This window comes from Hipposideros armiger, unplaced genomic scaffold, assembly GCF_001890085.2.
Source record: "Hipposideros armiger isolate ML-2016 unplaced genomic scaffold, ASM189008v1 scaffold_10, whole genome shotgun sequence".
Classification (NCBI taxonomy): domain Eukaryota; kingdom Metazoa; phylum Chordata; class Mammalia; order Chiroptera; family Hipposideridae; genus Hipposideros; species Hipposideros armiger.
Window position 1 is genome coordinate 8,671,808 of NW_017731360.1, and position 27,375 is coordinate 8,699,182.

The following is a 27,375-nucleotide window of genomic DNA, read 5'->3' on the forward strand; positions in this document are numbered from 1 at the left end:
GGCCTTTTCTCCCGTCTCCGTCTTCAGAGATGACCCTAAGGCATTCCAAAAGGGGTGAGATAAACGCCACATCCTCTTCAGTAGCACATGCAACATGGTATTGTAACCACTGGGATAGGTTACTAGGATCAGGGAAAGCCTATGTAGCAGCAGCACAAGCTCAGATGATCGTTCTTCTTGGGGAAATTCCTCTAAAATGGAAGTCATTCCAGTTCTAGCGTTGCAGAGTTCTGACGGATAGCCTGAGCAGTATATTAGGTGTTAGATGCGGAAGACCATAGCGTTGTGGATGGTGGGAGAATGGACTAAAGCTTAGAACAGCCCACATTGTTCATACCTGTCTATACTTTGTAGGAATCATGGTGCCCACTTCTTTTAGAGAGAAAATGACAAGAACTCTCCTCCCATTATTTTTTGACTAAATTTATCAGGATAAAACATGACCCGGAGGAAAAGAGTTTAGGAAAAGGCAATAGCAAAGAAATGTTGAGGAAAGGAGTTTTTCTTTTAATTGAAGACTAGTATACATTTAATAATTAGGCCTTGCTTTTTGTTCTTTCACACAGGCAGAGGGGAGAAAGGTTGAGAGATGTGACATCAGGGCCAGCTGAGTGGCTCAGTTGGTTAAGAGCTCACTCAAGAGAGATGTGACATCTGGGATCCAGCAAGGAGGGATATTGGAGGTTTTTTTCGGTTTTGTTTTTGCCAATCCCTGCCATAGAGGGGTTTTTTTAATTTGTCTTAGATTCATTCTCCAGAATTCCTTTATCTTCTTCATTCGCATACTAGAATTACTGAAAGATGTTCCTTGTTTTTAATAGAGCAGAAGAAGAAGGGTGTCTGGGGCTAAAATGAAGAAATGTATCTGTTGGGCTGTGTTTGTGAGGCTTATTCATTGGCTACACCAGAGATGTGTACATATATAGACACATGCCAACACACAGTATGTATACACGCATGTGTGTGTTTATATCCCTCCTTCCTTTGACAAAGGATTCAAGAGGAGAGTGCTTTTGGGGAGCAGAGATTAGTGTCATGTTATTTTCTACAAAGCACAAAGGGATGTTAAGATAAATTTAGAAAAATTCTCTGATGTTAGTTACCAGGGAGCACTTGACCTTCTTGAAGGTGCTAAAAATTCACAGTTAAAATGTTTAAATAAAACTAAAGTTGGGACCCATACAGTAGTTTTGAAAGGCATTTTACATGATAAAAATTAAATTTATCCCTGTCCATCTGTCACTCTTGGATACCTCTGGTGCTACCATATTGGTTTAACTTATCCCATTATGAAGTCAAAGGAGGAGCTACTATTATCTGTCACGCTTCTGATGTTAGGAGAAACCTTAGAGATCTATAATGTAGTATTATAATATATGTAATATCCCTCTCTCATTTACGGGTACACCAAACCCAGAGGACTAAAATTATTTAAATGTGCTTCTCAGAGTTGCTTTATAGCAGAACAAGGACTAGAAGCCAGGTCAGCTCTTGCTGTTCCAGTCTCAGTAGTTACAGTGTGCCTCAGTTTCCTCATCTGTAAAACGGAAATAATAGTACCTGGCCCTTGAGTATTGCGAATATTAAATAAGATAACATTGTCTAGTATGTGGAGATTAATTAATGTTAAGTAACATTTTATTGGTATTGTCTACTCTTCCTGCCTTATTTGGGGAACCCTTTCACTCTGTTGAATGAAATAGTCATTCTTTGAGTAGAGCAGATCTAAGTAAACAGTAATGTGGTAGAAGCAACCACACTGACCTGGTCTTGACTTTGCTCTCAGAACAGGAAGTCCCTATCAGGCATGGTCTGTGGTGGAGGAGCATATTTGGTGTAATCTTCAGACTCACCCAGCAAGTCAGTGGCAGAGAAAAGTGACAGTGAGATGCCTGGTTCATCCTTGGACTGGACTTTGACATTAAAATGTTCCAAATAGATTATGTGGCTTTTCACAGAGTAACAGCCAAAATTTTCCTGTGAAATAAATTTGTTCTCAAGTCAGCTATTTTAATAAGTGACTTGGATAGCCCAAAAATGTGGCTACTAAGTGACCCACCTGTTTACTTTTTAGAAATAAATATTAAGGAAGGATTGTAGGGCAGGGGCCATTACTCTCTAGTAACACAAATTGGTCCCTACAACTTGGGAGAATTTTTTTGGCAAGGTTTGCCTTCCCTCAGCCTCAGCTGCAAAGAAAGCTAGGTCTGTCGATCGTTCATTTTTGGTCTTAGGTCATTGTGCCCCCACTTAACAGGTTGTCCTAACTTTCCTCAGAGGTCAGAAGAGCTCTGCATGTGAGCCTGGGGCAGAGTGAGCATGCAGAGGGCGATCTGAGAGTCTGGGAGACGCACTGCCACAGAGGTCTGGCATCCGCATCACACTCGTTACTAACAAGTTTGGCTTTCTATTTCAGATGACTTACGGAGCTTAGGGGCTTGCCTTGTCTGACCCCTAAGCAGTTGCAAACCCTAATTATTCCCTGACCCCCAAGTAGTCGCAAACCCTAAGAAAACTGTTTAGGTGTTCCTGTGGTTTATATACTTCATCTTTAGGGGGTCTGTTTTCCTTCTGGCATCACGCTAGGTGAGTCAGGGTCATCGAGTGGTGCCAAGCCAGTTTGGAAGTCTCAGAGGGGTGTGGAGGCCGCTTCATCATGCCTGCGTTGAACATTTCCTCTCATCCCTCTCTGCTTGGCATCAGGCTCTCATACGATGCCGAGAACAGTGATGCTGTGGGCAAAGCAGACCTATGACCAGTCTTGACAACTAAACTAAGGAAGGTACTTTTGTGGGGAGGGCTTTGCGATCTATTTGCAAATAAACCAAAGTAGGAAGTAGTTACATTTGTTTTTCTATTTGCTTTTTAACTTTTTTACCTAAAAATGAGTTAACTTTCCTGATGACCAACTCTACTTCAGAAAGGAAAAACAGCAGCTGCAATATATTACCTATTAAGAGATTTTTAGTGACTAAATCACTTTTTAACATAGAAAGTCAATGACCTAGAGAGGTTTTACTTACTTTGTCAAATGTGGCATCGTGTTCACAATCATTCTTATTAAGCTGCTCAGCAATTCCCGCCTATGGAAGTATGGAAACATGTTTTCAAGACTTCATAGCTCCTAACTTGAGCCAGGTGGCTCCTGAATTGCATGACTACAGAACGTTTCCTGTTAAACAACTGGGTGTGTCTATGTTAGATTTTTTACGAAGTCAAGATTCAGTGACTCTTAACATTTGAACACCATTCATAGACATTTCAGCATAAAGAACCCTCCAGAGTTAGCTGTATGTACATTGTTACCTTGAGAAACTCTTGTTGGAAAGGAACTCTTTAGTAAAGGAAGAATTCCACAAGTCTGAATTCTCTCACTCAGCATACTGCTGAGGGTAGGTAGCATTACATGCTAGAGAAACTGGAATCATTTTGGTCAGGCTGGGTGAACTTCCCGCAAGCCTTGTGGCCCATTTTTAGTTCCAGTATGTTTAAACGCAGAAGAACATGAGTCAGTGTTTGCCTGTGTTCGAGTTTAAAGACATTGCTGGTAACTTTCCTTTGTGATGAAGTATGATCATTAAGATGGCTTTGGTTTTTAAATATAGGCAGTGGTCACAAAACTAGACTTTTCACAGCCATTTTAGACCAGACTAAAAGTTCATTGATAATATAGTTTGTAGGGCATTTGTTTAACCTTTCTTATAAATATCTTACAAACGTTGTGCTTTTGTTTTATAAGTTGTACTCTCTAACAGGCATTGGTAGGATTGGGGAGGTTGTTTTCTTTCGGGTATGTGTTAAGCCACCAAACCAATTCAGGGAAATTGCTAGCACTAGTATGTATAGAAGTTTGCACAGTTGCATATAAGTTTTAGAGAATTCTGGCCTACTAAACCCTCATAGAAATGAGTTTCAAATATCATGAGGAAGTGAATAGTTCCAAATATTTTTCACTGATAACTTCTAGAACATTTAATTCACTCGTGACTAATTTGTTTAGGTAGAGGAGGAACAGGAACTTAAAAAAAAAAATTATTTCACCGAAGAGATTTGAGATACTGTGATTATTTTTTAACATGGTGTGTTATTCTAAACATGATTTAACAGTTAAGACACAGTGCCTGAATGTAGATCTAATTTGATGAGCTTTATGTGATTTGAAAGACCAAATATTCAATCTTCTAGAATTATGTATTTTGATAACCTTATACCAAGCCTCCCTGTGGAGGTCTTTGCAGTTGCCACCAACTATTTGGGGAACAAAAGAAGTGGTCTCTACATTTAGCCAGCCTCCTCCTAGAAATACAGGATTCTGCCTTGAGAAGTCTCCCTGCCCTGGTGCAGTTCCCGTTGGTACAGAGCAAAGTGGTTTCCACTAAAGGGAAAAGAAAGCTGATCTTTAGTGTGCAAACCCCACCTAACCTTTGCTAAGCATGAACCTCTTCGCTTTCTCTTTAATGTTAGTGAAGCTGGATGTCAATATGGTGCCAACCAGGATTATGTTTGCTCACTTCTAGGTACGGGTTTGTGGAGTTTGATGATTTACGTGATGCAGATGATGCTGTTTACGAACTGAATGGCAAAGACCTATGTGGGGAGCGAGTCATTGTTGAGCATGCCCGCGGCCCACGTCGAGATGGCAGTTACGGTTCTGGACGCAGTAAGCATTTAAAGGGCATTTGTATCAGTGACATGCCTTTGTTATTAAATGTTAATTTTTAAAAATAATTTATTAATATTACATTGAAATGTATTGATAGTTAAGCCATTTGTTTAAAAAATGATGTGTCTTTTAAATGTAAAATTGCAAATAAACATCTTTGATAATGTTTAATTTTAACTAAATTAATGGCATAAATTTCTTGTTTTAACACTTTATAAATATGTTTAATGATGTGTGTTTGTGTTGTTGTTTTGTTTTTCTCTGTAATGCAATTGTTTAACATAGATTTAACAAAGACCTCAATGTTTTAATTAAAAGAATCCTTTGAGGCTAAGATGACTGCCTGTTCCATTTGCTGACCTTGGGTTACCTTTCCATGCGTGGCTCTTTGAACCATTGTGGCCCTTGGCTGACCAAAAACAGGAAGCCATGTGACGACCGCAACCTTTCCCCATTAGACCTGGGTGGTGAGGATCCCAAGGGTTAGACACAGATGAGATTAAACTGAAATAGGTGCCTGAAAATCTTTTTTTTTTCCATATAAAATATTCACAAAAACTTTAATCACTGTGAGTAACACCAGTAACTGATTTAGTAATTTGGTTACTTATTGCTAAATTGTTAAATTGTTAATAGTTTTTAATTTATGCATGTTAATTTTAAATATAAATATTAATGAATATATATTTACAACTTTATAAATTGAATTAAATTTTCATATTTCGTTTATTGCTGTCTTACAAAAACTCTTGTTTATAATTAAGGGTGGGGATAGAGTTAAAATATATGTGCATTTGGGGTGGGGATAAATGGTATATTTAAGGGGAATATGTGCTGTGTCATTTTTTCCTTTTCCTCCACTGAAGTAATCTTATCTATTTGAACCTTCCAAAGGTGGATATGGTTATAGAAGAAGTGGCCGAGATAAATACGGCCCTCCTACCCGCACAGAATACAGACTTATTGTGGAAAATTTGTCAAGTCGGTGCAGCTGGCAAGACTTAAAGGTTTGGGCCCAGTTAACCTTCTGGGATAAGGTTGGGCAGGAGTTCAAGTTGGAAAAGAGATGGTTTTAGGCAGGCCCCAGGCATACATAGGATATAATAGTGTTACCTGTTCAAAAGCTTTCCCAGAGCACTTGGAAAGTCTCCGATTAAAGTTTCCATCAGAGTATAAAAGACACCAGAATCTCACGTCGCTGTACATTATGGGACCATCACTCTAAGGATAGCCTGTGTAGTGGGAAATTTTCCTCAGTAGAGAATGTTATATAAAGAGATGCCACTTTCTCATCAATAAAAGAAAAAGTTGAAACCACCGATGTTTTCTGCAACATTAATCATAATAGGCAGGTTTATGTCCACTTCCAGGGTAGATCCTCACTAGTAAAAATGACAATCTGACCCACGTTTTTTCATAAGGTTTATTTGTTTTTCATGGACTATTTATCCTGAAAGAGTTTTAATGTCAAAAATCAAGGTCCAGCACTGTATTGACCATCCAGCGTACTGATCCCAGCTCATTGTTTGAGAAGTGTTAGTTTTTAATCTCAATAGGGAGGAAAAGTGGTGTCTTAACCTGGATGGTCTTAGGAGGACAACGGTCAAGGATATTCAGAGTTTCCAATCTTCTCATTTTTACTCCATCATTAAACATGCCATCGCTAGCAAAGCCTGTGAGTATAATTAGGTTCAGCAAGAAGTAGTTAGGAATCCTTTACATTCATGTAGTTTTAACTTACACAAGCACTTTTATATCATTGTTTTTTTTCCTTTTTAAAGTTTGCTTCCAACAGTTTTTAGATAACAAAGGTGAGATCCAGAAAAGGTTAATTACACAGTTGGTTTTAGCAGAAGAGCTGGGACATAAGCTGGTGGTTTTTCTAGTACATTGTGTTGGTTGTCAGCCTCACAGCAGGCCCTTACTGAGTGTATGCCAGAAAGATTGTGCTCACCGAAGGAATGACTCCAGTATTCTGAGAGTTAAGGGTTGAACATTTGGGGTAGAAACTTGAAAGGCTTTCAGATTTTTGGTTGAAATGGAGCCTCGCCAACATCCTCCGTTGGTTTTCTCCTTGTGTACCTTTGGTAGTTGCACTCTTAGGAGAGAGCCATAAAGCCCTAAGGGCAGGCTCTGGAACCCAGCTGGCTCGATCGAATCCCAGCTGCTGCCATTTACGAGTTAGTTATTTTACTTTAACAAGTTACTTTCTTCTTGCGCTTCATATCCCTCAACTATAAAATGGGACTAATATTCATTTCTCAAGGTTATGAAAATTGAATGCATTTTTATATAAAAAGGCTGGCACAATAAATACTAGCTGTTGATTTTAAGGAAACACAAAAATAAAACAAATTTAAGAGATTGTTATTTCTTAAAATGTATAAATTCATAACACCCAGCAATGACGGTGTTGAGATGAAATTTATATAGTAGTACACCTCTGGTGTCATTGAGAATGGGAGCTTTACCCATAGTGTTGGGTAGTGCAGTCCTGCACTGCATAACGACGTTTTGGTCAGTGACGGACCACATATACGACGGTGGTACACCATGCCGCCTAGGTGTGTAGCAAGCTGTACCATCTAGGTTTGTGTAAGCACGCTCTATGATGTTCCCATGACACAATTACCTAGCAACGCATTTCTCAGCACATACCCCATCGTTAAGCAGAGCATGGCTATACTAAGAATTCAGACTCTGGGATCTGGCTGCTTAAGTTCAGACCTCAGTTCATCCACCTGAATGACTTTGCACAGTTTACTTAGCATCTCTGTATTTCACTTTTCTCTCCTGTAAAGTGGGGGTAATGATTATATCTACCCTGTGTAGCTATAATTAGGATTGAATTAATTAAATCATACCTATCATTCAATAAACATTCAGTGTTAGCTGCTGTTATATTAATTTGGAAGTAGGCAGTGTAGAACAAAAGTAGCGACGCTCTTCAAGCCTGTTGTCAGAATTATCACAGATCTCGACTTATACACATAACTTGATTTAACAGTTCCAGGCTTGGCATAACTTAATACCTTCCTCATTCACTTTCAAACATATCCCGATTTGGCTGATAAATTATATGGGCTTCCTGCCTTTTACCCAGAATCCCCACTCCTGCAAATAATTCAGTTGAAGTAAAGTAGTTTTTGTACAAAAATGTTCATTGCTGGATTATGAATAATAGCAAAAAAACTATATGTAACCTAAAAGCTCCAACATTTGGAAAATCCTCAGAAAAAGTGTTGGGCATACTAATTATGACGATTGTGTATGTTAAGAAATGTAAACGTTTTATGACACAAGGAGCAAAGAGATAGTATGAAAGGGCCTGTGTTCAAGATTTATAACTTTGTAAAATATGGAGAGGAAAGTAATGACAAAAATGAGCTGTACTGAATATCCGTATATTTATTCCACAAATATTGAGTGTATATTATATATAAAGAAATGTGGGGAAAATTGACCCTAAGTCTCCTAGTTTTAAATTTATCCCAATTTCATTTTCTTTCAAACACTAATTCTATCTCCTCTTATCATGTCACTTTAGTATTTATGTAGCATGTTGTTGTATTCTCTCATTGGATTATATCACGTCCACAAAGAGAGTGGGGAAAGAGGCTCAGAGCAGTGAAGGGACACGCATGGTCTGAGCGCTCGGAAGCCAGACCCGGGCAGTGCTGTCCTGTGGCCTTCCTGCCGTTCATTTGTTTTGAAGAGAGAATCTAACAACAATTTTAAATAAAATTGAGGTGCTAATTTCATCATCCCTTTATGGATTTGTTTACATTTTACCTTAGATATTTGTCAATATCGATACATGTTTTCAAACAAGGGTTATAATGAAATGTAAAAGTCCTAACTTAAATGTAGTAACATGAGCTTCTAAAGCACATGCCACTATAAAATTTAGAAAATGATCATTAACCAAACAACTTGTATTCACACAACTTTATTTAAAAGAACAGTTAAATATTTATTAATTATCTGTACCACCTACTTAATGCCTGATGCTTTAAAGAACCTCAGTAAATGGTTGGTATGTAGATGGAAATATTTTAAGAGTAAACTTCATTCTCAGGAAAACTATCATTCTTCCTAAAGAAAAGGAAAAACTTTGGTTATGTTGATTGTGTTAGCTACTTTAACTGTGTCTTAACCTATTTGGCAATGTTCTTATTCTTTAGGATTATATGCGTCAGGCAGGAGAAGTTACATATGCAGATGCTCACAAGGGACGCAAAAATGAAGGGGTGATTGAATTTGTGTCTTATTCCGATATGAAGAGAGCTTTGGAAAAGTTAGATGGAACTGAAGTCAATGGCAGAAAAATCAGATTAGTCGAAGATAAGCCTGGTTCTAGACGACGCCGGTCCTACTCCAGGAGCCGGAGTCACTCAAGGTACTGTTGATGTCTTTATGTGTTTGGAGCTCACTGTAAACTCATTAATACATAGATAATACATTTTCGTTCTCCTGTTGAATTCTCAGTGACATGGTTCCGTCTGGTTCAAAACTCAGAACTTTGAATATTCATTTGTAAAGCTCTTGAACTCTTATGTTCTGAGTACAAATAGAAGTAAAGTCCTTTCTCTGAGACAGGTATCAGTGACCGTCTTTCACATTTCTTGGGTCCTCCAGCTCATACCCTCATTGGGAGTAAACATGGCCACTAGTCTAGTGCTTACTCTCCCAGATAATCCAGATACTGAAGAATAGAGACTTTGTCTTATTTGACAGCTGCTCTGCAAATGGGCCAGGCACTTGTGAACAAGACAAATATGGTCTGTGCCCTCATGAAACTCAGCCTCATGGAAAAGACAGGCATTGAGCAAATCATTACCATTGTGCCGAGTGTGTGGAAGGAAAGGGATACAGCATAACCAGTCTGGAGAGCCGCAAAGGCTTCCCTAAGGACTTGTCACAGAGGCTGCCCCTGAAGGATGAGTTGGAGATGGTGGGCAGAGAGAGGGAAGCAGCAGGGGGGGAGTGGCTTGAGGTGAGGCAGACAGGGCTGGATCCCGCCACGCCCCGCAGGCCAGGCGAGGGAGTTAAGAGCAGTGGGAAGTCCTTAGAGATGTCTAAGCTTTTCAGGTTTTGTTGTTTTGTCTTTTAACTTCTTTTTTTTTTTTTTAAGATTTTTATTGGGGAATTGGGGAATGGGAACAGCACTGGGGAATTGGGGGAAGGGGAACAGATAAGTTGCTGTTTTGTTCTTCAGTCTAGTTGTGGAGGACGTTGCTTCACTGGCCCAAGTTGGCACCATCATTGCGCTCTTCCTGGGTGAGGCAGATCAGTCGCCGGCTTCTGGACGGCCGCTCACGCTGGCTGCTGGCTACACACGGTAGCCCATGGCAACCCACTGCCACAGGGGCTGCAGCCTACGCCGTCGCTGGCGACTCACGGCAGCCCAGCTCCAGGTTGAGCTGTTGTTCAGCATCTTAGCTGTGGAGGGCAGTGTCACTGGCCCTCATGTGTGGGATCCGAACCGGGGCCCTCTGGCGGCCCAAGCCAGCTATTAACCAATGCACCACTCGGCCCGCCCTTGTCTTTTAACTTTTTAATATGGAAAATTTCAAATATATAAAGCGTTAGAGAAAACAGTTTAATGAACCCTGAATCGCCTTGTACCCGTCACCCATCCCGCTTCAGTACTTTATATGTTGCTGATCTTGTTCCTCACCCCCTCCTGCTGCACTGTTTTAAGGCAAGTCTAGACATCCTGTCATTCCACCTGTAAATATGCCATATCCCAGCTACCAAATTTGTATTCAATTTCCCCAATTGCCTCAAATAGTGTTTTTGCGGTTGGTTGGTTCGTATTAGGATCCCAACTGGGTCTATACATTCCAATCAGGTGACGTGTCTTAATTCTCCTTTTAACCACTGATATGTCCTCCGCCGCCCTCTTTTATGTTCCATGCACTTAGTAATTGAAAAAATGGCTACCTGTTCTGAAGACTTCCCCACAGTTGAGATTTTGCTGACTGCACCGCTACAGTGGTGTCTAACCCGTTCCTTTCTCCTGCTCCCCATGTTTCCTATAAACCCATAGTTAGATCTTGAAGCGTTTAGAGTAAGGCCAAGTGTGCTTCATAAGTAGTGCTTTGTACTTCCTGTTGCATCCCTTATGTGGTGTCTGGATGTCCCACTTTGAAGCATGATAACATGCATCAGTGTGTTCAGGAGTTGTCAGCCTGAGCCATCAACATTCCACCTGCATTTTAGCATCTGTTGATAATCATTACCTGGAGCCATACATTGGTGTTTGGAAAATGATAACTTTCTCATTTTCTCATTCCTTCTGCATTTAAAGACTGTAACTCTGTAAAGGATAGTTTCCCTCATCCATTCTTTTGTTTGATCCTCAAATTAGAGGTTTTTATAGGAAATGCAAGATGAAAGATTATTGCCTTTATTTACTGACTTTCAGAGTATGAAATGTGCTCTAGCAACCCCCAGAAGTGGTGATGAGGGTGGTTGTTTAGTATCATTTTGAATGAATTGTTGGATGTTTATATATTTAATGTTTCACCTATTGTAGTCATAATTTTTATGCTCAAATTATTCTGTCACTGGGAGCCCTTCAGATTGGCTCCGGTTTCAGTATCTTTTGGGTTTGTTTGATTTTTGTGTGAATCTGCTTTACTGAATATTTCCCCAAACTTTTTATTGTGATCATTTTCAAACATAAAGCTGAAAGGCTAGTTCACAAATACCCATATACCCTCCTTCTAGCTTCAACAGTTGTTAGCATTTGCCTCTGTCTTTCTCGTTTGTATGTGTGTATGTATATTTGTACACACACCCTATACATTTATTTTGCTGTAGCATTTGAAGGGAAGTTGTAGAAATGATGACCTTTCACCCCTGAATACTTGAGCATGTATCTCCAAGAATGAGCATAACCACAATTCTGTTTCCTAACCAAAGAGCATTACTATTGATTCCATAATGTCATCTAATGTCCAGGCCACATTCCAGCTTCCCCAGTTGTTCCGTGGATGTCTTTATAGCTACGTTTTTTTCCTGACCAGGATCCAGTTGAGTCAGTTCATACGTTGCAAGAGGTTGTTAGGTCTCTTCAGACTGAAGCAGCCCCCGTCCCCCTTGCCCCTATGACATTTATAATACTTTTCCATATTCTGAATACTTTTCCTGTTTCTGCTTGATATCATTGAACTTGTACTTTACCCCCTGAAGTTCCCGTGAACTGGAAGTTAGGTCCAGAGAGGTGTGGATGAGATACAGGTGAAACATTTTTGGCAGGAGCCCTTTCATAGGTGATGGTGCCCAGGAATCTGGAAGTTTCCCTCTTTCTGTCATAATGAGAGTTCTAGGCCTGTGCTGTGCATTTCCTTCCCTACACCTGGGATCAGTCATTTCCCCCAAGGAGCCCTGGTTGCTTTTGGTAGGAAATGATAAGAAGAGTCCACAGCCTTATCTTATTAAAGATTTTTTTAACCTTGGAGTGTATTTTGTAAATGGTTCTCTGGTCACAGTGAGTTGAATAGATAGGTAAAGGGCAAGAGTGTATGCAGGAAGTCCAGCTGGGAGGCTGTTGTGGTACCAGGGAGAGATGGTGGCTGCTCGGGGCAGCAGCAGAGATGGATAGACTGGACAAGATGAAGAGGCAGAATCATCAGCATCTAAGGGGATGAGGGAAAAGGCGAGTCGAGGATCACTGTGGTTTCTGGTCTGAGGAACTGGGTAAACAACAGTGGCATCGGTGGAAAAAGGAAGGAACCCAGCAAAAAGAACGGGTCAGGGGGGAAAGTGGGTTCAGGATTAGAGATGCAGAGAGTTTCAGGTAAGCCATCCAGATGGAAGGTTTGTGAGCAGCTAGATCTGTGAGCCTAGAGCACAGGAAAGAGTTCCCTTTCACCTTTGTGCCTGGATGCAGCCAGTGCTGTACATACTTTTTTATTGAATATGTGTTAATTGACTATTCAGCTAGCCTTTTGTCAGCAAGTATTTAAAAATATATATATATTTTTTTTTTTCTTCTCCTAGGTCTCGCTCTCGAAGCAGACATTCTCGTAAGAGCAGAAGCCGAAGTGGCAGCAGCAAAAGCAGTCATTCTAAGAGTAGATCTCGGTCCAGGTAGGTCTGCCCTCATGTAAGTGGAGGGAGGTGAGCAGGGAACACCCGTACCATTTGCCACATTGGTTTTTAACCATTACCGGTCTTCCCTCACCCCAGTTTTTCCAGCTCTGGGCTGGAATCGTGGGGGTTCAGAAAGCAGGCATTGGCCAGAGCTGCCATGTGTTATGTGGTGAGCACAGCTCCACATCCCTTGGGTCTTTCCAGCCCTTGACTAGCATCAGGTGTGAAGTCGCATGTGACCCGGACATTGCCGTGTCTCCTCAGGTCAGGCTCCCATTCCCGGAGCAAGAGCCGCAGCCGCAGCCAGAGCCGCAGCCGCAGCAAGAAGGAGAAAAGCCGCAGCCCCAGCAAGGATGACAAGAGCCGCAGCCGCAGCCGCAGCGCAGACAAGCACCGCAGCAAGAGCAAAGACCAGGCCGAAGAGAAGGTCCAGAACAGCGACAACGCCGGCAAGTCCAAGAGCAGGAGTCCCAGTCGGCACAAAAGCAAGAGTAAAAGCAGAAGCCGGAGCCAGGAGAGACGAGCGGAGGCCGAGAAGCACGGGAGCAGGAGCAGGAGCAAGGAGAAGAGCCGGAGTCAAGAGAAAGGCCTCCGCAAGAGCGGGAGCCGCAGCCGGAGTCGCAGCAAAAGCAAGGACAAGAGGAAGGGGAGGAAGAGGAGCCGGGAGGAGAGCCGCAGCCGCAGTCGCAGCCGAAGCCGCAGCCGCAGCCGCAGCAAAAGTGAGAGGAGCAGAAAAGGCAGCAGCAAGCGAGACAGCAAGTCGGGCAGCAACAGCAGCAGCAGCAAGAAGAAGAAGAAGGAAGGTGCCGACCGCTCCCAGTCCCGATCTCGGTCCCGCTCGGTGTCAAAGGAGCGGGAACGTGCCAAGTCTGAGTCCGGCCAGAGGGAAGGCCGAGGGGAGAGCGAGGATGCTAGCGCCAATCAGGAGACCCGGTCCCGGTCAAGGTCCAATTCCAAATCCAAACCAAACCTTCCGTCAGAATCACGCTCCAGATCAAAGTCCGCTTCAAAAACCCGATCTCGGTCCAAGTCTCGATCCAGATCTGCATCCAGGTCGCCTTCCCGGTCTAGATCTAGGTCCCACTCGAGGTCCTAACTGGCTACGACCACAGCTGGAACTACCCGAGAAGTTTTGTACATGTTTGGTAGCCGTAGCACAAGTGATTGAAGTAGAACATATGTCACTGCTGTACATTTTTAACTCCCCTAATGGTGTGTCTACAGTTGTTAAATCTAAGTGCTTCCTCTCCGTAACGCCTCCTGGCGCCAGGCCTTCCTGCTCGACTGAAAACAATCTTCTCTGAAAACCCCTTTACTCATGGCCCACAGTAGACTATCCAAAATGCCTTGGCTTTCAGGCCTGGCCTTTCCTGCAGGGAGCTCAGAACCTGGACGGCTCTAAGGCTGGAATGATGAAATAGGTAGGTATGGTGAGTTCAACCATTTTTGCCCTTGAATCGATGCCCTTTGATGTATGCCATTTAGTGAAAGTGCTAAGTCTTAAGTTTCCTACCACTTTGGTTTCATATTTTTGGACTTAACAAAGTTGTGAATAGCACAGTCAAGGAAAATTGATACCTGCAGTAACCCATAGGAAATAAACTGTAGAGTTCCATATTCTGGTATTGTGATTATATTGTTTTATATTAAAAAAGAAAAGAAAAGAGTTTTTTTTTTAATTTTATTTTTCCCCGTCTTGCAAAGTATAGTGACCCCTGTTTCCATTAAATTTGAATAAAGACTATTTTTGCTTGACAAAATTTCATGGTGCTTGAATCAAAGTTGCATTGCCTGAGCTCTGTTGATACTTTTCTTAGCATAAAAAGTTCAGTGTGTAATGGCTGTTTTTTGTTCCTCGAGATCACCCCTGAGTAGGGAGCCGACATTTTCCTAAAGGATTTTTCTCACCCAACAGAATACAGGCATGTTTCTCAGGAATTTACAGTCCTTCCTCTCTTAACGAAGCTTATGGCCAAGCTGATGAAAAATGAATCAGTTTGGGGAACTTGGAGCATCGCCACGAGTTCTTCATGAACATAGATTCTTTGTTCTGTGCTGTTTGAACTTCTTGCCGTGAATCTGAAGCAGCACACCTCATCACCGTAAGAGTTGGACTAATCAAAAACCAGGAAGGAGAACTGCGGGGTGAGCTTTGTCCCTCGTTCTCTGCATCACTGTCTGGCCCAGCTCTGTGGGAGGTACCAGATACATTATTCCAGTCTGGTCTCCCACCTTGAGGGACTGTTGAGAGGCATCAAAGCAGGGTGGATGCCAGAACCTTCCTTTACATGCTGCGGCAAGCTTGGGAAGAGAGAAAGCCACTTTTCAGACTGCTGCCTGGGAATGTAGTAGGGGCTGTTCCTAGATTTAAAGCACTGTCCTGTCCCCATATCCTGTGGGACACTGGGAAGGCAACTCCAGAGTTTCTTGCCCTCTTGGAGTTTGATCTGGTTGCAAATGATAAACACTAGGATAAAATGGGCTTTCAGAGAAGGGAGTTGTAGCTTCATCTGGGTTAGAGACATCTTGAGGGAGACAGCACTTAGGCTAAACCTTTGGAGATTTGGGGATGTAAGACATCCTGCTAAAAGAAACACCTGAGCAAAGCCATGGAGCTGGGAAAGCACAGGACGGTGCCCAGGGAACATGGAGTTTGATAATGGGGTAAGAGAAGCAAGCTTGGCAAGATGGATTGGGTCGTAGAGGCTTTAAATACCAGGAGGAGGACTTTGGCCTTTCCTGTGAACATGGACAGAACATGTTTGAACGGGAGGCTATGGGCTGCGGCGCTGTGCTGCTGGAAGGTCCGTCTGACAGTGGTGAGACGAGACGCAGGGGAACCCGCACCTGGGGAAACAATAATTACAGATGCTGTGGGGCCCGAATGAAGGCAGTGACCCAAGAGAACAGAAAAGATCAGCCTGTGACCTGGGGAACGGAGCTGTCAGAGGTCATCCAAGGTGGGGAAGCCTTTTTGAGGAATGGGGAAGGTGAAGGTGAGTGAGTTCAGTTTTGGAAACATGGAATTTCTGGAACAGACTGGGCAGCCAGACCCAGGAACCTCCCTCCAGCTCCTCAGAGCTTTCCCTCCATGTGTGTCATGGTGAAAAGGTGATGACACTGCCTCGGAGCGTGTGTCGGTCTCCAGTAGGTGATGAAGAATTCAGCATTCCCTAATTTTAAGGCCCAATTTTAAAGATTGACCTAAATTTCTCTGTCTCTGACACAGCAACTCTTGATGATTCCAGATTCTCTTCCAAGCTTTGGTCCTGTTCTTTCATAGTCTAAACAAAGTGATGTCATTTTTCATTCAACTTAATAAACTCATTTAATGTCATGAGCATTAGAAAGTTCTCACTTAAATGTTTAGGCACATTAATTCTACTCAATGAATTTATTAGCACGTGTGATCCTCAAGTATAACAGTATGGAAATTCCATAGACCTAGAAGGGATTGGCAGTCCTTTTTTTCCAGCCATTTTTAAAGCCATTTATATTTACTTAGATTCTGAAAAGGAAAGCGTAAAAATAAAAATCACGAGTTCCAAACATTCATCAGAGGTTAGTACTTTCGTGTACATTTTTCGTCTTGTTCTCACAGCACCAGGCCCAGCTGCAGATGAAAAGACTGCGCCTCCATGTCCACCAACCTCTAACATTAGCTTAGTATTTGAGTGCCGTCCATAGGCAGCACTGCCCTCGGGCACTGGGAACGGCACGTGAACAAGACTGACAGGCTCCTCTTCTCGTGGAACCGGTAAGGCTTGTGGTTTGGCCTGTGGTGGTGTCAGTACTGAGTGCCTTCTGTGGACTAAATCCTGGGCCAGTTGGTGTTCACTGCCTGGCAAATCACTGCAAGGGACTCTCCTGCCGTCCCTTAGGAGAAAAAAGTTTCCAACTGCAGTGCTTGCTCTAGGCCACTCGTCCCTTGACAACAAATTGAGCCACAAGGTGGCGGTGCTGCTTGAGGCTAAAGCTGGGTAATGCCTGCCCCCAGCCACCCACCCATTGTCCAGTGGAAGAAAGACCTCAGGAAGCTGAAAGAGGAAAGGCCTCAGTTTAATTCGTTCACCTACCTGCATCTACTATGAACTAGCTGCATTTATGTACATTGTTACATTTTAAAAGGAGAGGACAAGGTCAGAGAGGTCAAGTGTTTTGCCCAGTAGCACAGCTAGTGGCGAAACTAGGATTAATGATTAATTTCTAGATTTCTCTGGTTCTCCTTTGTAAAAATGTCATCATTTTCAATAGGAAGCCATTTGCTTCAAGTCACAAAAGCTAGGATTTGAACTCAGGTTCAATTCAAGCATGGTTTCTACAAGACTGAATCTGATTTCCTTAAGCAAAAATTTGTGAGTGGCTGCAGGAAAATGCCGCTAGCTCACTGCTATGAATCAATTTTAATTGCCCCATCATTTGCTGAAGACAAAGGCCTGCTTGGGACTGCCCACTTGTCCAAGCTCAGGTCATCATTCCACATCCTAGGTGCCAAGGAGTGAAGAGAAGGAAGATGGCCCATTTTAGCTTCTACAGTAGGACGCAGTGCACTAATGCCCATAAAAATACACTCAATAGGGAATTTCCCAAAAAGGAAGCAGCTGAAGAAAGACAACGGTCTCCTACAATTCACCTCTTTGGATGCTCAAAGTCCACACATACCCTCTTTTCTATACTTAAGCTTCCTCCCCTTTCCATCCTCCCAAAAAAGAGAGGCGAGCAAAAATAGGAACAAAGAACAAGGGTAATGATTAGAAAACAGTAACAAATGTGGTAGATATTAAACAGTCATCACTTGAAATGTCAATGACCTAAGTAAAAGACAAAAAGACTATCAGTGAATTAAAACAAGACCCAGCTATGTGTTGTCTACAAGAAACCCATTTTAAATATAAAGACATTAAAAACAAAGGATAGAGAAATGGCAACACCAAAAGAAAGCTGAAGTAGCTATATTAATTTCAGACAAAGCAGACTTAAGAGAAAGGAAAATTATGAGGGATAAAGAGGCATTACATAAAGAGATCAGTTCTCCAAGAAGATATTTAAAAATCCTTAACATGTATGCAACAAACAACAAAGCATCAAATACATAAGGCAAAAACTGACAAAACTGCAAGGAGAAAGAAACATCCACTACTACAGTTGAAGACTTCATCCCCCTATCAGTAATTGACAGATCCAGCAGGCAGAAAATCAGTAAGGACACAGTTGAACTGAAGAATGCCATCAATGAACTTGATCTAATTGACATAAAATAACAACAGAATACACATTCTCAGATTTACATGGAACATTCACCAAGATAGACCACATTCTGGGCCAAATCACACCTTAACAAATTTAAAAGAATAGAAATTATTCTAAGTATGCTCTCAGACCACAGTAGAATTGAACTAGAAATCAACAACAGAAAGATAGCTGGGCAATCCCAAAATACTTAGAGATTAAACAACACATTTCTAAACACATGGGTCAAAGAAGTCTCAAGAAATCTTTTGAACAAAATGAAAATACAACTTACCCAAATGTGTGGGATGCAGCAAAAGCAGTTCTTAGAGGGAAGTTTCCAGCATTAAGTGCACCTATTTTAAAAGAAGATCTAAAATCAATTATCTAAGTTTTTGCCTTAGGAAGCTAGAAAAAGAGCAAATTAAATCAAGTGTTAAGCAAAAGGAAAGAAATAATAAAAGAGCAGAAATCAATGAAATTGAAAACAGGAAGTCAGAAGAGAAAATCAACAAAACCAAAAGCTGATTCTTTGAGAAAATTGATAAACTAGCTAGGCTAACTAATAAAAAAGACATAAATTACTAGTAGAAATGAAAGGGGCCATCATTACTTATTCTGTGGACATTAGAAGGATAAAAAAGCGTGTTCAACTCTATCCCCACAGATATGATAACCTAGATGAAATGGAATAATTCCTTGAAAAACAAGCTACCCAAACTAACAGAGAAGTAGATAATTTGAATAGGCCTAAATCTATTAAAGAAATTGAATCAATAACTCTAAAACAAAGCACCAGGCCCAGATGGTTCACAGGTGAATTCTACCAAACATTGAAGGAAGAAATTTTACCAATTTTCAACCTCTTCCAGAAAACAGAAGCAGAGGAATACAAGATGTTGGGTTTCTTTCACCAGAGACCTTGTACATATTTTGTTAGATTTGTACCTAAGTATTGTATTTTTGGAGAGTGTTCATGTAAATGCTATTTTTAATATCAAAGCCTAATTGTTCATTGCTGTACATAGGAAAGCAATTGGCTGGTATACTAATTGTAACTCATTTTATGAGGCCAGCATTACACCCAAACCAAAGGCCTTATAAGAAAGGAAAACTACAGACAAAATCCTCAACAAAGTATTAGCAAATAAAACCAATGATGTATAAAAGGAATTATACACCATGACCAATTGCAATTTATTCCAGGTATGCAAGACTAGTTCAAAATTCAAAAACCAATTAATGTAATCCGTCACATGAACAGGCTAAAGAAGAAAAACGACATGAACATACCGATAGATGCAGAAAAAAAGCATTTAAGAAAATCCAACGCTCATTTCATGATAAAACTCTCAGCAAACTAGGAATACTTTTCCTCAACCTAATAAATCTACAAAGACCTACAGCTAACATACATAACAATGAGAAAATAGATGCTTTTCCCCTAAGATCAGCAACAAGGCAAGGATGTCCCCCTCTCACTAATCCTATTCAACACTATTGGAAATCCTAGCTAATGCAATAAGATAATAAAGGGGAATAAAAGGTATAGAGCTTGGGAAGGAAGAAATAAAACTGTAAATGACATGGTCAACCCTGTAGAAAATCCCAAAGAATTGACAGAAAAACTAAAACTAAAGCAATTATAACAAGTTTTCAGGATACAAAATTACAAAAGTCCATTGCTTTCCTATGTACAGCAATGAACAATTAGAATTGGAAATGAAAACAATACCATTGGGCCGGCCAAGTGGCGCAATGGTTAAGAACTGGCTTGGGACGCCAGAGGGCCCCGGTTCGGATCCCACATATGAGGGCCAGTGACACTGCCCTCCATAGCTAAGATGCTGAACAACAGCTCAACCTGGAGCTGGGCTGCTGTGAGTCACCAGCGATGGCGTAGGCTGCAGCTCCTGTGGCAGTGGGTTGCCATGGGCTACAGTATGTAGCCAGCAGCCAGCGTGAGCGGCCAGCAGCCGCAATGAGCGGCTGTCCAGAAGCCGGCGACTGATCTGCCTCGCCTGGGAAGAGCGCAATGATGGTGCCAACTTGGGCCAGTGAAGCTACGTCCTCCACAACTAGACTGAAGAACAAAACGACAGCAACTTGTCTGTTCCCCTTCCCCAATTCCCCAGCGCTGTTCCCATACCCCCAATTCCCCAATAAAAATCTTTTAGAAAATAAATAAAATAAAATAAAGAAAACAATACCATTTACGTTAGCACCCACCTCCCCCAATGAAATACTTAGGTATAAATCTAATATGTACAAGATCTCTTGTGAAAGTAATCAAAGATCTAAATAAATAGATTTCATGTTCATGGATAGGAAGACTCAGTGTTGTTAAAATGTCAGTTCTTTCCAACTTGAGCCATAGATTCAATGCAGACCCAATCAAGATCCCAGCAAGTTATTTTGTGGCTAAAGTTTACATGGAAAGGCCAAAAAAAAAAAATCCAGAATAGCCAACACAATATCGAAGAACAAAGTCAGAGTACTGATACTACCCAACCTCAAGGCTTCCTATAAGCGTCAGTAATCAAGACAGAGTTGTATTGGATAAGAATAGACAGCTATAGATCAATGGAACAGGATAGAGAGCCCAGAAATAGACTGATACAAATAGTCAACTGATCTTTGGTAAAGGAGCAAAAGCAATTCAATACAGAAAGGACAATCTTTTCAACAAATGGTGCCAGAGCAACTAAACATCTACATGGAGGAAAATGAATCTAGACATAGATCTTACAGCTTTCTCAAAAATTAAAATGATCATAGACCTAATACATACAACACAAAACTGCTACAAAGATAACCGAGGAGAAAATCTAGGTGACCTTGGGTTTAGCAATAACTCTTTAGATATAACACCAGTAGCACAATCTACAAAAGAAAAACTGATAAGCTGAACTTTTATTAAAATTAAAAACTTCTCAGCCAGCCAAGTGGCTCAGTTGGTTAAGAGTTAGCTTAAGAGCGCAAGCTCTGAGCAACAGGGCCGCCGGTTCGATTCCCACATGGGCCAGTGACACTGTGCCCGAGCTGAGCTGCCAACAGGTGGCAGGATGGCTCAGCTGGTGAGAGCAGTGCTCCTAGCAACAAGGCTGCCAGTTTGAATGGTGGGTTATGCCCACCCACAACTAAAGACTGAACTTGGCATCTTGAGCTGAGCTGCTGCCCGGATGGCTCAGTGGATAGAGTGTGCACTCTTACCAACAAGGCTGCCGGTTAGACTCCCTCATGGGATGGTGGCTACGCCCACCTGCAACTAAGGGCAACTGGCACCCTTCACAACTAATATTGAAGAACATCAACTTGGATAGTCCCCCTCCCCAATTTTCAACACTGTTCCCCTCCCCCAATTCCCCAATTTAAAAAAAAACCAAAAACTTCTGCCCTGTGAAAGGCACTGTTAAAATAATGAAAAGACAAGTGACAGACTGGGAGAAAATATTTGCAAAATACATATCCAACAGGACTTGTATCCAAAATATACAAAGAACTCTTAAAACTCAACAATAAGGAAACTACCCAACTTAAAAATAAGCAAAAGATATGAACACACACCTCAGCAAGATGATATACAGATGGAAAATAAGCATATGAAAAGATGCTCCACATCCTATGTCATTAGAGAATTGCAAAAAAAAAAAAAAACAATGAGATGCCACTACATGCCTATTAGGCCAAAATCCAAACACTGACAACACCAAAGCTGGCGAGGATGTGGAGCAACAGGAACTCTCATTCATTGCTGGTGGGAATGCAAGTGGTACAGATACTTTGGAAGGCAGTTTCGCTGTTTCTTACAAAGCTAAACACATCCTTACCATCCAGCAATCATGCTTGTTGGTATTTACCTGAATGAGTTATGTTCACACAAAAACCTGTACCCAGATGTTTATAGCAGGCTTATTCATAATTGTCAAAATTTGGAAGCAACCAAGGTATCCTTCACAGGTGAGTGGATAAATTGTGATACAACCATACAATGAGTGTTATTCAGTAATACAAAGAAATGAGCTATCAAGCCACTAAAAGGTGCGAAGGAGCGTTAAATACATATTGCTAAGTGAAAGAAGCCAATCTAAAAAGGCTACCTACTGTGAGATTCCAACTAGATGATATTCTGGAAAGGCAAAGCTATGGAGACAATAAAACGATCAGGGGTTGGGGGGGGGTCGGAAAGGAAGGGAGGGACTGGATGGGGCATGGGATTTTTAGGGCAACAAAACTATCCTGTTTGGGGCCGGCCGAGTGGCACGTTGGTTGGGAGCTGGCTTGGGGCACCAGCTCTGAGCAGCGGGGCCCCAGTTCGGATCCCACATGGGGGCCAGTGACGCTGCGCCCTCTACAGCTGAGATGGTGGATGGCAGCTCGGCCTGGAGCTGGGCTGCCGTGGGTCACTGGCGTCTGTGTAGGCTACAGCCCCTGCTGCCGTGGGCTACCATAGGCTACCGTGTGTAGCCAGCAGCCAGCGTGAGCTGCCGACAGCTGCCGTGAGCGGTCGTCCAGAGGCTGGCAGCCGATCTGCCTCACCCGGGAGGAGCGCAGTGATGATCCCAACATGGGCCAGTGAAGCGACGTCCTCCACAACTAGACTGAAGAACAAAAGGACAGCAACTTGTCTGTTCCCCTCCCCCCATTCCCCAGCGCTGTTCCCCTCCCTCAATTCCCCAATAAAAAAATCTTAAAAAAAGAAAAAAGAAAACTATCCTGTATGATATGTGACATGCATTTGTCAAAACCCAAGAATGTACAACAGTGAACCCTAACATAAACTATGGACTTGAGTCAGTATCAGTTCATCAATTGTAACAAATGTAGCACAACAACGCAAGCTGTTACTAACACGAGGAGGTGGGAGGGGGTATGGGGAGCTCTACTTTCCGCTCAGTTTTTCTGTAAACCTGTAAAGTCTTGGGTTTTTTTAAGTGCAGGGCACCAACCTAATGCCTCCACAGTATCTACAGAATCCCTCAGGTAACGTCCGCTCTTCTAGTCCTTTTAGTAATCCCACCTTGACAGTCTGCAACCATACACAAAATTAGTGGTCAGCAAACGACAGCCTGTGGGCCAGGTCCTGCCTGCTGCCTATTTTTATATGGCCCTTGAGCTAAGAATAGCTTTTACATTTTTAAATGGTTGGGGGGAAAATGAATATTTTATGGTACATGAAAATTATTCAAAATTCAAAGTTCAGTGCTGACTCTTGGCACACAGCCATGTTCATTTGTTTATGAATTGTCTAAGGTGGCAAAGTCAAGACATTGCCACAGAAACGGAATTGCTCTCAAATTCTAAAATATTTACTGTGTGGCTTTTTTTGGATGGGGGGTGGGAGGGCATGGTTTTTATAGTTTTGTGTAGCTCTTTACAGAAAAAGTTTGCAAACCCCAGTACTAAATGGTCAAATTATAGCCTATATACAAAGTGATGAAAAAGAAAAGAGAAAAAAAAATTTTAATATATAAATGGAGCATGACATCTCCAAAAACGAAATACAGATAGAGTCTAAGGTCCTATTTTATTAGAACCAGTCAGAAGGCCTGGCCCCTCCTCCATGGGTGAATTTTAATGACATACAGAAAGAATACCTCAATGAAGCAGATTTTTAACGAGAAGGTTCTGGGGGCCACCTGTTATCAAGCTACAGAACAATCATTACGTTCCGAATGCATAGGGACTTTTCCTCACTCTCAGTGGAAGCCGGAGGACCTGTCGGGATAGTGGGCAAGAATGCAGGTGATTCAAGGGGCCGGGCAGCAGGCAGAATGGTCAGGCCTCCGACGGCCGACGCCAGCTGGCTGGTAGAGGCAGGATCTAGTTCCCTCAGCTTCCGTGAAAGGTTCACAACACTGCCGCCCCCAAGACACCCTACAACAGGGGGCTCCCCCCAAAGTAGAAGTGGACGGTTGGGAAGAGGGCAGTGACACACTGAAAAATATCTGCTACACATCTGCAAAACCTGGTGTCATGTCCTGAGGAGGACTCGAAGATGAACCAGAGGTGAACCAGACATGGACCTTATCTTCAAGGAGCTTCAGTTGCTTACAGAGAGCTTTATTCTTAATGCTAAAATCCAAATAAACTTAAATTAATCCACGCTTGGTGCAGGAACACCAGCTCTACAAGGCAAACCCCCCAGGATTTAAAACGGAACATGCTTCATTTCACCACCAACATGCCAGGGAGTCAAGAGAAGCAAACCCAACGCTTGCAGCTGTCAGTGTAGACCGACCAGGAGTGTGCAGGCCACACTGGGCACCACACGGCACGCACACGAATGACCTTAGCAGCTTTACTTGTAAGAGTCCCAAGCCAGAAACAACCCGAAAGTCTTTTCAGTGGGAGCATGGGTAAGTTGGGGCACATTTCTATGACAGCACTACGAAGATGCAAATGAACAAACTACAGCCCCATGAAGCCACATGCATGAGTCTGACAAACATGAAGAAGCACGGCATGAAGGAGCACAAACTTTAATTCCACAAATATAAGTTTTTAAAACAGGCCAAACTATATAAAATGCCACTGTTTTCAAAAACTATACTATTTTAAGTCAGAAGAGTGTGTTCTTTTGGACGGAGGGAGGAGGAGGTCATTGGAAAGGGCTATGGGGGCCCTTCTGGGGCGCTGGCCGTGTTCTGTTTCTGGCCCGGTGAGGCTTAGATGGGCGTTTGCTGCATGAAAGTACTGACCTGGACACTCAGGTTTCATGCACTTTTCTGGAGGTGTATTATAGTCACAATGAAAGCGTTTTACTGAAAGGCAAGTGGACACTTAATCAGATCCATTGGAATCAAATTCCTTTTTTCATAAGATAGAATACTTAAGTCGTACTTTCCAGGAACCGTGGTGCTTCTGAGAGCCTATTAAGAACCTCAGCATATTCCTAAAGTAACGCAAATTCCAACAACCATAAGGTACTGCGTTATGCCTGGTATCGACTATGAAACCCCATGTAGCCTGACTGGCTCTGAACAGGTGGCCATAAATCACCTGGAATTAGAGGGAAATCTGGAGAGAGCAACTATTGCTCCCACTCGGGGGCATTCACCCCAAGGTGACAACTCAAACAAAGAAAAGAGCTCCAAGTGCAAAGGTCTTTAAGCTGCTGTTATTTATTACAGGAAGAACAGCGAAGCCATCCAACCCTGACAACAGGACACACCAGACCCAGTCTCCTAAGTCCCCCTCAGGCCATTCTGCCCCCACCAGGGTGATGCACAAACCCCACCCCCATTCCTGAATTTATTTCTATGAGAAACCTTATAAAGGCTTAGATACTAAATATCATTTAGTGAATCATCTGTATTGGGAAGACTCAAATTACTTGAAAAGAAATGAAAACTTCATGACCACACAGGATGTGGTGGTGTTTTTCACTTAGTGACCATAAAGTAGACCATAGACTTTCTCAACAATCTTTGAGTCGCTTTAATGTTTTCCCTCCAGCATCTCTTGGCAAGAGACTTGAAAAGTCTCTGGGAGTATCATCAGTGGTTCTTCCAAACAAAAAATCTGTGCTGGACCCAATAACATCGCTGACGCGGCGATAGCTCCTAGGCAGGACTATCTCAGCTTAATGATTGGAGGTGATGGTGTACTGTAAAGAGACTCTGCCAGGACCTGCGACTATCTGAGGACATTTTCTCCTCATCCTTTTGGCTGTCTCTTCTTACTGGAATATGATGAGGGACATAAGTTTCCTGGAAAATGTCAGTAGGAGACCAAGTGAATGATCTAATACTATCTCTGTTCTGACTACACATAAGGCAGAGGGTTTACCCATGTCAGGTTACCTGGTCCTCACAACACCCTGGTAAGGTCAGGGTGTTGTCCAAATTTCACAGATGAGGAAATGAGAGATTCTAGGAAGGGTGTGACTCTCACTACCTTTGTGCTGTGTGATCTTAGATAAGTTCCTTGAACTCCCTGGACCATAGTTTCCTCATCTGTAAAATGGGGATAATAATTTATACCCCTATCTCCCAACTCTGTGGAGAAGGCTTCGGAGTCAGAGACCTGGCCTGGAGGAATTTCACCCCTGAACCTGGAAACAGGAAATAGCTCAGTACCTGCTTCACCTCTAGGAGATGAAGTCAATGGCCTCATATGGGGCCTGATTTAGAGTAAGTGCTCAGTGAGTGGTTCCCTTGGCCGGAAGTGTCTTTCCTGCCCTTCTAAGCTCACCTCACAGCACCTCCTCCACTGGGGCTGCCTCCTCCGTACCCCCTCCCTGCTTGGGGCCTTGACACTGGGGAGGGAGGCACCCCACTGGGGACGCCCAGCGCTGCCACCTGCTATGTCCTCTGTCTCCTTGACTGTAAATGAGCAGCAAAGCTGCATGTATGCCGATGTCCCTGGGTTTGGCTGCTCAGCATCCCCCAGCATTTGAAGTGAAGAAAGCAGGAGAGAGAGCTTTTAAGTGAGGGAGCTCCCTGGGCCTTCTGTCCCTTTCACAATGGAGAAATAGTCATACTGATAGGGAGGGTAGACAGAAACGAGCAGGAGAAGGAGAGACCCAGCCGGGTTAGAAAGCCTCTTGCTGCAGCTCCTGCTTGGGTCAAGACCCCTTGCAGCTGCCCTCACTTGGGCACCAATGCCTTACTAGCTCAGCAGGATTCCAGGCTCCCACATGCCCCTAAATCAAAGGGGTGTATTCTTAGAAGCTGGGGAGAGGGAGAGAGAGAGAGAGAGAGAGACCATCCTGTGTATCAGAATACATACCCTGCCTCTCAGGACCATTGTAATGAGCTCAGATAACCTTGGGAGTGAGACGGGAACACGAGGCATGCCAGATGGGAGAATGAGAGGTACTGGGGAGAGGAGGGGAGACAATTCTACCCACAGAAATAAAAACTCTCACAAAGTAAGGAGAGGCTGCTTCCGTCTCTTGGTCAGCCCACTCCATGTCTCGGAGTGTACTTGCTTTTACTAATAAACTTCTTGCTGTTCAATGCTGCACAAACTACCTCTTGATGGAATTCTTTCTTCAAGAGGACAAAGAGCCAAGTACAGTGTCATTCCTGGTAACATCCTTCGGGTGCCGTGACTTAGGTTCTTTCTAACTTATTTCCCTAACTCCTTCCTATGGCCGAGCCACCTCTGCCACACAATTTGATGGGCACTGGATGGACTTTTAAAGCCTTTAGGGCAACCGCTACCTTATAGAAGTCTCCCATAGGAGGATGACCCTGTCACAGTCTGGAACAATAGGCTTAAGTCCCACTGGGCTCAAGACAAAGATCCACAAGCTATGCAGAAACATGGTTCACAAGCCGACATAACCCCCACCCTGCGGCAATTTCTGAAGTGTAGCCACTAGGTGGCGCTTCTCTCTCTCTCTCTCTCTCTCTCTCTCTCTCTCTCTCTCT

General features: G+C 42.7%; 1 protein-coding gene and 1 long non-coding RNA gene across 2 annotated transcripts in view; one reads left to right on the forward strand and one right to left on the reverse strand.

Annotated features, from left to right (window-relative positions):
- Positions 1-14,526, forward strand: part of SRSF4 (serine and arginine rich splicing factor 4) — a 26,866-nt gene extending 12,340 nt beyond the window's left edge. The window contains exons 2-6 of the mRNA XM_019660197.1: positions 4,518-4,660; positions 5,558-5,670; positions 8,848-9,062; positions 12,674-12,763; positions 13,031-14,526. Coding sequence (XP_019515742.1) covers positions 4,518-4,660; positions 5,558-5,670; positions 8,848-9,062; positions 12,674-12,763; positions 13,031-13,862 — 1,393 coding nt within the window. The 3' untranslated portion in view covers positions 13,863-14,526. The remainder of the gene's footprint in view (positions 1-4,517; positions 4,661-5,557; positions 5,671-8,847; positions 9,063-12,673; positions 12,764-13,030) is intronic.
- Positions 14,451-18,816, reverse strand: LOC109392112 (uncharacterized). The gene is made up of 2 exons (XR_002125997.1): positions 18,291-18,816; positions 14,451-15,613 (listed from the first exon to the last, which is right to left on the reverse strand). It is a non-coding gene; the product is annotated as an uncharacterized LOC109392112 (long non-coding RNA).
- Between the last annotated feature and the right edge of the window lie 8,559 nt (positions 18,817-27,375).